The sequence below is a fragment of the Chinchilla lanigera genome, unplaced genomic scaffold (genome assembly GCF_000276665.1).
Source record: "Chinchilla lanigera isolate Chin_1 unplaced genomic scaffold, ChiLan1.0 scaffold00073, whole genome shotgun sequence".
Lineage (NCBI taxonomy): Eukaryota > Metazoa > Chordata > Mammalia > Rodentia > Chinchillidae > Chinchilla > Chinchilla lanigera.
The window spans coordinates 2,053,091-2,066,123 of record NW_004955474.1 but is presented as its reverse complement, the minus strand read 5'-3'; the positions used below and the strand labels follow the sequence as shown (position 1 = coordinate 2,066,123).

At 42.4% G+C, this 13,033-nt stretch overlaps 1 protein-coding gene across 1 annotated transcript in view; it reads left to right on the top strand.

Moving 5' to 3' along the window:
- Positions 1-1,608: 1,608 nt before the first annotated feature.
- Positions 1,609-13,033, top strand: part of Mepe (matrix extracellular phosphoglycoprotein) — a 15,633-nt gene continuing 4,208 nt past the window's right edge. The window contains exons 1-2 of the mRNA XM_005401332.2: positions 1,609-1,717; positions 3,801-3,866. Of these exons, the coding sequence (XP_005401389.1) occupies positions 3,813-3,866 (54 nt within the window). The 5' untranslated portion in view covers positions 1,609-1,717; positions 3,801-3,812. The remainder of the gene's footprint in view (positions 1,718-3,800; positions 3,867-13,033) is intronic.

The window sequence follows — 13,033 nt, the reverse complement described above, 5'->3', positions numbered from 1 at the left end:
CCCTAGAAAAGCTGACCCCTAATGGGCATGATATTTATTTCATTAAGAAACTCTGTGCCCTAACTTGACCATGTCTTATAAAATATATGTCCAAGTCCAAACACACAGTATTGCCTTCCAAACTGTCTTCCTCTGTGTTTTTTACCAGATTGATAAAAAGCAACTTAATCCTTAATTAGTTGCAGGACAAAATGGGTGGCATTCTGAGTCTTGACTTTCTCTCAGATCCTACTTCTCCCTCCCCAGCAGTCCTATTGGTTTTCATTCCAAAACACGTTAGGACACAGCCACTTACCATCATCCCTTCTGCACTGCTCAGAACCTTGGAGCTGATCTTTTTTTCCCCTACTTCAAACACACTTTCAACCACCCCTGCACTTAGACCTCCAGGGGTTCTCCTTCCTACGCAGGGTGATGACAGAATCCTTGTGGAGACCTCCAAGTCCCTGTCATCTGGCACCTGATACCCTTCTGACTTCATTTGCTGCTACTGCCCTTGCTCAGTCCCGCTAGCCAAGGACCTCATCTCTGATTCTGGAACAAGTCATCTGGCTCTTGTTTCTGGGGTTCTGCTCTTCCTAGTCCTTCTGTCAGGAACACCCATCCTGTAGAGAATCTACAGGTCTGCTCAGTCTGTGGATGGTGCTATAACAGAGTACCCAAGGCCAGGTAATGCATAAAGAGCAAAAATTTATTTGTGGCTGTTCTGGAGGCTGGAAGTCCAACATCAAGGTGCTGGCAGGTTCAGTATCTGGTAGGGACTTGCTGCCTCTGCTTTCAGGACAGAACAATGCTCATTCATTCTCCAAAGATGTAGAGACAGCAGGACAAGGGGGAGAAAAGGCCCTCAAAGTGCCTCCAGGCATTCATAATGGTGCTAATCTTTCAGGGTTTTGACTTTATGATTTAGTTGCTTTCTAAATGCCCTACTTCTGGATACTATCATACTGGGTTTCAGTTTTAGCACATGGACTTTGGAGGAACACAACATGCAAGCCATGGCTGAAAGTTTACTCTGAAGTTCCCTTTGCCATGAGACTCTCCCAGGACTCTTTAGCTAAAATTTCAACTTGATGTCTCACGAATATCTTTTCCTTAGACTTCACCTATGCTACGATCTAATATAACATAACTGACTCATCCACTCTGTCTATTGCGTACATCCACCCCGGGATTGGAAGCTCCATGTTTGTTTACAGCTGTTTTCCCAGTGCCTCCTCCACAGTAGGTAGGATTCTGCTAAATACTTCTGCATTTCATTTTTATTAAATGCTTCTGAATTTCACTGAGATGGAAATTGAGACTGTAGATTTTCTGTACAAAATAAAAGACATTTTCTTTTTATAGAAGTATTTGTTTATAAATATTTTCCATTTATAAACACGTTAGGTCTTGAGTCAGTCCTGGTTGATTGTTCCCAAATCAATTCTAATTATCTGACAACGTGATATCCAAACTGGGGTATTTATATTTTCTGTTTACTCCACTTTCTGGAACACTTGATAGCACCTTTCCACCACAAAAACATTTTTAGATTAAAATTACTTTGCCCCCGGTGGCTATCTGTGGGCACACATAACAAATTGCTTGCTAGTGTTAAGTGGGCCAGTGCTGATTGGACATCAGGAACTCGAGCAAACTTTAAATTTCAGCAAAATGCCCAGAGATTGCTCATCCTGCTGGAGAAGCCAGGTTTTTGGAAGGTCAAAGATCCCAGGTAATTTGGCTCTCGTGATGCTCTTGATAGCAAGTAGCTTTCTATCGTGGTGCTTTACATTTTCAAGGTGCTTGCTACCCTGGCTGGGTTACTGCTTTTGAAACTAAAAACAAATCGAAAATATTCTCTACTGAGCACAACTGTGTAATATTTAGTGCTTTCTTCTGTAATGTAAGAAATGTGTTACCAAGCTCCAGATATGATCAACTAAAATGCATGCTTTGGTAGCAGCTTTCCTTTTGATTTAACTGTCAGAATCATCAAGCTCCACAAACTTGGTCTGTGCTGATATTCCTACTAATCAGTACTAAGATATTTGATAAGTGGCTTACACTGTCCTGCTGTATAGATTGCTTGGAAGGCTAAGTCACAGTTTGAATTAAGAACCTTAAAACTGTATTAATTTAGAAAAAATAGCTTAAAGACTTTAGAAAATATTTAACAGCTTTATTTATTGCTCCAAATAAAAGTTTTTATTTTGAACTGATTAAACATCACAAGAGTACTGAAGTTACATTTCCCATTAAAAGTATTCTCTCCCAGGTAACCATAAAGATGTTTATTATTCTAATATTTGTTGCTATGCATCTGTGTAGTGCTGTGTGTCTATGTTAGTAAGATATTTAATGCTCATCAAAACCCACAGATCGCTAGTTCAAACTATGCTGAGGCTTTTTTTCAATCTAATGGCTGCTTGACCTAAACAAACTTACTAGAGCCTATCCATATATTTATCAAACTGTAAAAATGTTTTTACCCATAACTAAACATTAATGTTTGAAACGTCCTGTTACAGCACCCAATATAAAATTCAATTTACATTTAAATTAGATACATGTAGATATTTCTGTAAAAGGACAAAAGAATAGACACTTATTTAAGGTACTATAGTGTCTTTATTAAGAGCACTGGCTCTGTAGCTACACTGCCTGGATACCAACCCAGCTCTGCCCCTATCTGTGAATTCTGAGATAAGTTATCTGGCCATTCAAAGTGCAGACCTAGAGCTTCACCTTGCTTCGAAGTGGCACCATGAGGGTCAAATAATTGAGTAAGCATAAAATTCTTAGAACAGTATGGGGCTTATTTTAGTATTTAATAAGTGTTAGCTGTTAGCATGTTTTAAATAGTATTGGATGCTGGGCATATAACTCAGAGGCACAGAGCCTTCCTGGCAAGTGTGAGTTTGTGAGTTTGATTCCCACTGTTAGCATGTTTTAAATAGTATTGGATGCTGGGCATATAACTCAGAGGCACAGAGCCTTCCTGGCAAGTGTGAGTTTGTGAGTTTGATTCCCAATACCAAAAAAAAAATTGTTTTATTCTCCATCTCAAGGATGGTGACTGATTCAGCTACATTGGTAATGAATATGAGGACAGACACTGGGGCACCAGATAAGATTTCATGCCACACCGTGGTGCGTGCTACTTTGACACTTAGAGATTCTGTCATGGGCCGCTGTGTGACCTTACTGTCATTTCAAATTACACAAAAATTAGTGATCTCTTTCTAAAGGTAAAAGAAAAAACAGGGCTAGCAAATATGTCTATCAAATTTATCTCTTTTGTAATACCTTATTTTTATTACTGCATGCTGACAGTACATACTGATGACATTTATCTTTGGAAGTTTGCACATAGGTGTAACACATCTCTATTCTTGTTACTCCCATTCCCCTCCCCTCCTCTCCTTCCTCTTCCTTCCATCTCTTTGACCTTTTCTCTTTTGCAAAAGACCTATTTCCATTTTCCTATGATCTATCTTTTACTTTGCTCTTCAATTCATTCGTATTTTGGGGCTCTCATATAAGAGAAGCCATGCACTATTTAAGCTTGTGTGTCTGATTTATTTCACTTACATAAATTATACAAAATGTGTGTGTTTATATATGCTTGTTTTATAGTTGTAACTATAGAAAATATGTAAAAGTATATGTTCAATATATAATTAATATGTAATATAAATATATACTAAGGAGAAATAGACTGGTGGGGAAGAAGGATGTTCATTTACACTTCTTTGCTAATGGTTGTAATTTGTAATTGGCAAAGCTTAGGGTAAAATATCATTGTTTTTTCATAGAGATTCTCAAAGATGCAAGCTGTCTGTGTGAGACTGCTCCTTTTCTGTGTGACCTGGGCAGCTACAGTAAGCATTTACAAACGCATTTATGCTTCATACACCCTCTTGCTCTATCTTTCCTCTATGCAAAGTCTGTGTAAATCAGCAGTGTATCTAATTCCGGACAATAAAGTATGGGGCAGATAGAAAGCACACAGTAGCAAACTGGAGCTGGCTTACAAGATATTACCTTTTAAAGAACACCAGAGAGGCTGGGGATTTAGCTCAGCGGCAAAGCGCCTGCCTGGCAAGCACAAGGTCGTGAGTTCGGCTCCCGGTACCGGAGAAAAACCAAAAACCAAAAAAAAAAAAAAAAAGAACACCAGAAACCCGTGCTTTTGAGAACAGCAAGCGCTGAGACTAATGAGCAATCCTCAAAAACTCAAATTATAATGTGTCAAAAGAACCTTGCAATATTTCACTAAAAACTTGAAGAATTTGGCTTAACTATTTTAAAGCCAACCAACTCTATTTGGTAAATAGACCAGACGACAGTGCAAAGGGACAAGAATGTTTTTCTACTTCTTGCAACGCCCGAGCATCGTGGGGATCTGCTAGCCACGCTCTCTCCGCCGGTGAGGCTAATACTGGGCACCGGCACCCTTAAACTTAACCCATAGGAAGGGCGCAGTTCCTTTTGTGTCTTCTTCTGAGTTACCCAGTCGAGTTTTCAGGATGTGACCAAATTATGCTGGGGCAACACTGCGTGTTACAGGCATCTTCCGCCATGCAGACACGGTGCTAATTAGATAATGTCTGAGCAGCATCCCGGTTTTTCAAAGTAAACTTTCAGTTGTAGAACCACAGAAATGCAGAATCATTCCGCTGCCAGCCATGTTTAAATATAGGTCCTGAGTGAGTGGGCGACCAGCTGGGTCACCAGACTGACAAGAGTGAATCACACTATCTGGCTGGGCAGATAGTGTGGGGAGAGCGGACCCTGCTCAGCGCGCATTGGCACAGTCCTGGGGTCTGGATGTTTAAAACAGACAGACGTCCATAGGTCCAATCCGCATGACCTCGCTCAGGGGCAGCACGGTCCTCCAGATCCAGTTCATTCCAGCCATCTGAGGACGGGTTTATTTTGAGCAACACATTCCAAGGAGCAGGGGTAGTGCTTCTGAGCATTTTCCAGCAAAGCCCTATGTCAACATCCATCCAGTGACCACCGGTCAGAAGACAGTGCCGCTTTCCTACTAGCACCACACAACGGTGTCTCCATTACTGGGTCACCTTCAAGCCTGGACAACTGCCAGGTGTGGGCTGGGGGGAAGGAGAGGTGCAGATGCCAAACGAAAAAGTCTCAGCAAGGGTGTAGAGACCAAACTTGGCATTGCATGAAATGTGACATTTTCTCCAATAGATATAATCCCATTTTTAGCAGTTATCTATTTATTTAATAAGAGATGGGTGATACAAAATTAGCATATCCTGAGTCACATACATATGTCTTAGAATTATAGGCCAAATCCCAAAACATTTTAAAATGGGAGCAAGTAAGCTGAGCATGGTGGCACACGGCTGTAATCCTAGCACTCAGGAGGCTGAGGCAGGAGGATCGTTGCAAGTTCAAGACCTGCCTGGGCTACAAAGTGAGCTCAAGGCCAGCCTGAATTGCATAGCAAGACTCTGTCTCAAAAAGAAAAGAAAAAAAAAAAAAAAGAAAAGAAAAAATGGAAGCAAGTAAAAGATGATTATTGGTCATGTGATTTAACTAATATTTATCCATATACAATTACATTGGAAAGATGTTGTTACAAGTCACAATAAGTTATGAACTATACTAAGGAAGGCTATATAAATGCAGACTGCCAAAAGTGTATGCACACTTCTGGAAAAAAAAACTTGTATAAGTGTTTTAATACTAAACTTATCGAGACATCATGAGATTAATACAACTCACCTTTGGCCTCTACAATTGCAAGAGATGTTCAAAGTGGTTCCCATGAGCTTCCAGACATTTATTAATATGGTGAACTGTTGCTTGGGTAACCTTTGTCACTGAGATTCCTGCACATGCATTTTCAGTTTCTTCTCTAAGGGCTGGCTGTGTAGTAGGTTTTCTGCGATATACGACAACCTCTAGGGTCCCCCATGTGAGGGTAACACCATCTGTTGAAAAGAAAACCTACTATTTTTCTTTTCCTAAAGTGTCTATACATTTTTTGGCCAATTGTGTTTTTAATGACTCTGTGTGTGTGTGTGTGGGCGCGTGCATGCACGCACGGCATATAAGATGTCCACACTTTCATTTCATTCTCTTGCTTAATATCTGTCCATCTCATTTTTGTTTTCCTCTCCCAACAGTCCCAATTTCAGAACTGTGTTCACCATTTTGCTACCAGGGAAGAGGGTTCTTCTAATCATGGGACTTTGAGACAGAGGACTTAGATTTAAGTATCTCTTCTACCTCTACTACTACCAGCTGTGTATGTGTATGAAACTTTGTTTCTTCTGTTGCTTGTCTCAGAGGCGTTATTACAAAATTCAAATGAGATTTCCATAGAAAAGTAGTTTATAAACTGTGAAGTGCTATAGAAATACAAGGTATTAGTAAAAACTATTGTTTTTTTTCTAGAAAGAAATAGAATATTGGGCAGATTTATGTTGGAATCCCATTGGGGGAATGCTCAACAAGCTTTAGAGCTTATATTTCTAAGATGACTTTATTAATCAGTGTCCAGACAGAAAAACACAGATCCATGACACCAAGGTCAGGAAGAACAGCCTCTAGGTGCATGAGACAGCAGCCTAGGTGGCTTCAGCTACCTCACCTGTCTTCATCTTCCCATCGACAGCTCCTCTGTCCTCTATGACTGCTCTGCCATGGTGCCTGCTTCCACTTTAGCACTCCCAGTGAAACACAAACGCGCGCCTCCCGCTTCTTCCCCTGCCTCATCAGAGAAACGCTAAGAGCTTGAACAGTAAATAAAGAAATCGAAATATGGAGCAGTGAAGAATTGTTCCACCTGTTTCCTCTACAGAGACATTGCTCCAGGATTCTCAGGTAGTGCTCTGCAGGTCTCCCTGATACCTTCAGCCCAAAGGCCTGGGACAGCTGTGTTGGTCTGGTCGTCTTAGTTTCTGACCTGTCCTTGTTTCAGTAGTGTCCACTCACCGCTAAGAAATTTCAGAAAGTGTTCACACTTTCAGATCCATCCGACCAGAAAGACTTGCTCCTGATCGGCACACCTCCATTCTCCCTTCCTGGTGAAATGTCTGGCCAGGGCACTGGCTACAGCAAGGTACACTCAACAACACTAGTGTGCAAGTGAGAACTATTTTTCAGTGGCCGCCAGTAGCAGCCAACCTCCTTCCCCCTGGCGCCATGCTGCCTTCTCCCACCACATTGCTATTGGTTATTGGTGCCGGAATCCGGCTCTGTAGTGGAGATGGCATTGTCTGCCTCCAGGGGAAGAAAGCTGGAGCTCTTTCGTAACCCTAAAATAGATAGTAAGGGAACAAGTGGGTCTACCTTCTTCTGGTCAGAGTGATTTTGCACTTTAAATAATACTTCCCAGGGAGAGAAAAATAAACGAAACCCTTGTTGTTTGAAGGATGAATGAAAGAACGTTTTATTTGGTGAAGTTGTGTCCTTGCTTCTTTGCAGACATTTCAACCACAGACTGTGAAAACTAGGCAAGGATGTGTGGGAGAACAGAGGGAACACTGAATTATTCTTCTCAACTCTGTTTTGGCTCTGCAAAGAAAAAGTCAATAAGAGAAATTTTTAGCTTTAAAACTACCCTTGGAGACAGGCGTGGCGGCACACGCCTGTAATCCCAGCACTTGGGAGGCTGAGGCAGCAGGACTGCTGTGAGTTCGAGGCCAGCCTGGGCTACAAAGTGAGTTCGAGGCCAGCTTGAACTGCATAGTGAAACCCTGTCTCAAAAACAAAAACAAAACAAACAACAACAACAAAAAAAACCAACTCTTGAGTGCTTAGAATGGAAATGGAAAGAACAAAAATTATACAACATAATTTGGGCACTTCCTAGTTAGATAATCAAGTATTGTAATTCACACAATGTGTGACAGAAATGAAGGAAGTCTCTGTGGTTAGAGATCTTTTCTCTGTGATTTCTTCCTTCAAATGAAACAATGGTTTGTTAGGCAATTTGCAGGAGGATAAAAATCCTAGGGTATTGTTACTAACAAACAGTTCTTTTCCATACATACGCATGACAGAAAAATGATAAATAAGGGTAAAATAGGAATTGGTGAACAGATCTTACTGAAGAATCAGGTTCCTTGGGATTAGTTATCCAGATGTATCCAGAGAGTAAAGCAAATACAGCGGCTGCACCAAAGTGCAGCTGACTTCTGCCTCCCATGGGTCTCCTGGGGGTCTCAGAAGATTCTGGTCTAAGAACCTAATGATCTTCTGTTCTTTATCTCAGCTGAAAGCTACAGGGCCCAAATCACAAACTTAAAAACCTGAATGTTCATGCTGTGAGTTTTATAAATTGGACATCAGACACGAGTATCATAAAACCTGCCTTTATCCTAGACCCCTCACCCTCTCGCCCGAAAACAGTTCCACGTGCTCCATTTCCACTGAAATTTGCTAGTCAAGTTTTACCCTGGGAGGAAAAGCAGTTGACAGACAACAGAGGGAAAACGGAGATCAGCAGAACGCGGGAGCCATTTTCCGTCCCCAGGGGCTGGCTGACGCACGACCTCGTGTGGTTAAAGGAAGTACTACCACTTCTCCGAGGCTAACTGGCAACGGATATCCCAAGTTAAAAACAGCTTGTACTGTATTATCAAAAAGAACGGCAGAAAACTTCTTTGCAAAACAAACCCACCTTAATATTATGTTGTGTTTTTGCAGATATATACAGGGGCCATCATGAGGAACATGTATTCTATTTTTAAGTGTGTTTACCCATCTCCTGGGAAGATAGGTTAAACTAACAGTAGGTGAGCTGGATCCCTTCTCATGAATCACACTCTGGACTAACCCTGCAGAAATTGTAAAGAGACAGAGGGACACAACTTAGCTCTGTCTACCCTGAGGTTTCCATCTCTAACTGGGCCCTTCTCCGTCCCCCACATCCCAGGCGTCTCAAACCTCTGCACTGTGCAGCTTTGCAATCGAGAATCTTCTGGACCTTGCCCCATACCCTGGCCCGGACCCACTCTGCTTCAAAGTCTGGCTGCAGCACGGTCTTGTGGACCCCACGTGCCCCCAGCTGCCCTGTTCCTGAAACTGAGCAAGGCTGAGTCTTCTCCATGTGCTCTCACTATGGGGATTTCACCAGGGGAAGGTTAATGGGAGAAATAGCTCTGGACCGAAACATGAAATGCTTTAGCGTCTCTTAAATTCGTTCCATAGTGACTCCATCCGGGCAGGATGCTCAGAACGAAAGAATGAGGCCCTTGTCGCGGGATGACAAAAATCCTTTTCACTCAGTCTCTTCCTGCAGGGTCATTGCCCCAAGGGCAGGAAACAGCTTAAAATGCCATCAGCAAAGGGACTATTTACTTTTCCAAATCTGGCTTCATTTCCTCTGGAAGTAGCAGTTTCCTTCCAGACTGTTATTTTCTTCTGCTCAACATCCTTTGTGTGGCATTGCTCAGGCAGCAACTGATGCCTGTTAAAATTAGGTAGAACTCATGGTTGTGGCGCAGATGCGCTGGGCTCTCTCTGTTGTGTAAGACGCTTTGTGGGAGAAAATCAATTGTTCTATCCAGGATCTTGGAAAAGAAAGAAATAAAAGGGACTTTCACAAATCCTCAGACCCCAAGACAGAATTCGGAAAATACCATCTGAATGGTGAAAAAAACGGCTCATATTTTAGGCGCTTGGGGTAGAAGGAAAGTGCTCCGCGCCTGGTGTTGCGGGAATGCTACAAAATGGGAGTAATTGAGCCGGGCCTGGGAGGGTGATTGGGATTTGAGGAAACAGACGTGGGTGGGAGAGACTGTTTCTCCTAGCAAAGAACACTGCAAACCAAGGCCTGGAAGCAGAAAAGTAGAGCACAGGAAGGCCGATCAGGCCGCTGAGCCAGAGACCTCAGGCAGCCAGCGAGGCCGTTAGAGTCACTGACATGAGCAAAGGCCGAATAGTTTCTCAATTTTTAAATATTTTCCCCAATGCAAAGATCAAGTGATCAGCTGTCACGCAGCACAGTCTAAACATTGCTTCATGTTTTTCTTTGTGAAAGAATTGTTTTCAATCTAATAATGAAATTCCTTAGTAGACAGGCTACACTTTTAAAACTAGTAGAAGCATCAAAAAATAAAATGTCCTACTTCTAGCTAGGGAGAAAAAAAATCAGGAAGGGATTATTATAATTTACTGAATTTCTTGCCAACTGTTTTATTCAAAAAGTTACATTAGCAATGAGTTAATGAACTTGATTGCAATGATAGATAAAGATCCAAGTAAAACTTCCCAAGACGCAATGACCTAAACTAAGTTAAATATTTCAAACTCTTTATTTAGGAGGAACTCACTACAAAGCTTTTTTCTCATCTTTTCATAACCAGATCTTAAACTCTTCTCAGAATACACTGGGCAATATAAAAAATTACTGAATAATCCTGCGGTAAGTTCCACAGATAAATCATTTTAAATTTTATCTTGCCATCCCTACAGGTTGCACATTTGCTGACTGTGTGTTACCAAGCTTCAGAAGAATAGAGTGCAGTCCCCAAAACCATTTTTATCTTCAGTTTCAGGTGTGAGCTGATTCAACAATTTCTCCCCAAACTCCCAGCGGTTAATAAGAGACATGTATACAAACAGGCAGTCCTCCAAACAGAGCGGTACTTCTATGCGGGGCAGGGGAACGGACAAGGAAGGAAAAGACAACAGGAAAGGAAGTGGAGCAAATGAAATTCATTTTGATAGCACGTCGTCAGGGACCACACGCCTATACAGATCCCAGCCAGAGGGCAACATTCAGGCGGGCAGTCCAGGGGCCGAAGGGTGGAGAAGGAGTCCACTTCCAGGTGCCGTTTTGACCATGTTAGAGAAATCTAGACCCCTGCACACCCTAATTCAATTAACTGTCACTGACACTGTGCGGAAAACAAGCTGCCTCCCCATAAAGAGTTCAGCGCAGTTCTGTGTGAAATGATACTTACAGCCACTTACGTGGAATTTGTTTTAATGTAGACATGCTAGATGTTTTACATGAATTACATCATGTAATAAAATCATTTAATTCTTCCAACAATCCTTGAAAGGTAAGTATTACTTTTCTTAATTTATGGCTAAAAAGCCCAGGTTCAAAGAAGTACAACAATGGCTTCCAAGGCCACCGAATGGCAGAGTTGGGCAGTTGGTTCTATTATTTTTTTTCTGTTTTGGCACCGGGAATTGAACTCAGGACCTTGCACTTCCCAGCCAGGCACTTATTTCACTGAGCTATCTCCCCAGCCTGGGCAGTTGACTCTAATACCTGTTCTCTTTTCATGATACAACTTCTTCTGGTGAGCGCTGGACTGAGGGATTAAGAAAAACATTTGGTAACTCTTGTCTGCTATTTCCCACAATGCTGCTGCTACTCCCTATCACCCTGGCTTCCCGAACCCGGTTTTTCTGTCCTCTTTGCTATCTTCCCTACAAGCTTGCCCCCAAAGCATGAGCCTCCAGCAGACTTCTTTCTTTCTCTCCGTTGAGGAGCTCTCATTTACTCAATAGATCCTTCATTGACAGATCCCGGAAGATGCTCATGTGATCAGACTGAAGTACGGCCAGGAAAGACAAAATAAAATTAGGCTGGATTAGGATAAAGAGGGCTATGGAAGGCAATAGATGCTATGTGCCTGGGGCTAATGTAATTTCTGAGTCTGCCCCTGATATGGGATCCCATGGCCACAGCCCAGGGGTGGGTCTGAGCACAGGGACCTAGTGAGAGATGGGCCACCCCTCCGTGCCCCTGCAGAATGCCATTGGTCAGCCATGAGATGCTGCAGAATGCCATTGGTCAGCCATGAGATGCTGCAGAATGCCATTGGTCAGCCATGAGATGCTGCTCAGAGCATGTAGCACCCAGCCAATTTCCCACAAATCTCGACCCCTCAATAAGTACCTCTTAGATTTTGTGTTACTTACGAGTGCAGGCTGATATAGTGGTCTTGTGAAGTTTCGTTCAGACCACACTTCTGTGCTGGAAAGAAAGTATGGCCTTTCTTCTGTGCCCAAATGCCCTGGTGTCCAAGATTTTAGAGGAAGGATTAATGGAGGGGTTAGGGAGGAATGAGACAGTGCACATGAATTCTTTTCAGCTGGTATAAACTTAGGGTTTATCTAAGTAATTTAAGTAGTCCTTTCAGTAAATCCTTCAGCCTCTTTTGAGTAAACACTCCCCCTTTTTCTCTAAGGAGGCATCCAGGAATGGCTTACACCACCCACTACCCTCCAGACACACACACACCCTCAAGACACACACACACACACACACACACACACTACCCTCCAGACACACACACACCCTCAAGACACACACACACACACACACACACACTACCCTCCAGACACACACACACCCTCCAGACACACACACACAACCCGGCTTCCACCGCAGTGGAGAGGAGGACTTGTCATCCTCAGACAATAAGGAACAGTGTTTCAGCTGTGTGTGTGCATGTGTGTGTATGTGTGCATAAAATTTTTATTGTCCTCCATTTTCTCTTTTCTGTTCATTTTTCTCCCAGGGAATTTTCTTCCTTAGGCCACTGCTCCTACACTTTCTGATATAGAGCAAAGGTTCTCAGAATATAGCCCCAGACCAGCAACGGCCACACCACCTGAGAACTTGTCGAGATGCCTGTTCTAGACTCCACCCCAAGCCCACTGAGTCAGAAACCCTGGCCATCCGGCCCAACAACCTTTGTTTCGCCAAGTCTTCCAGGTGATTCTGCTAGGTGTTAAAATGAGAACGACTAATCTACATCATCAGATTCATCTTGTTCTACAGTGAAGGAGGAAGAAAATTCCTGAATCCTTCTCCAGAAAATGATCAGAATGGCAAATCCTGGGGCAAAATGTTTTCTTCGAAAGTCAGAAGCTCGGTATTACCTAGCTTCCTCTATCTGTAGATTTTCAGCTAAAACAAAAAGAGAAAAATAAAGGAAGGGAACAAAACTTTCCTCTAGTCAAATAAACAACTACTTCTTTTTTTTTTTTTTTTTTTTTTTTTTTTTTTAGCTCTCTGTTGATTTTGGCATTTTGTTCAAAC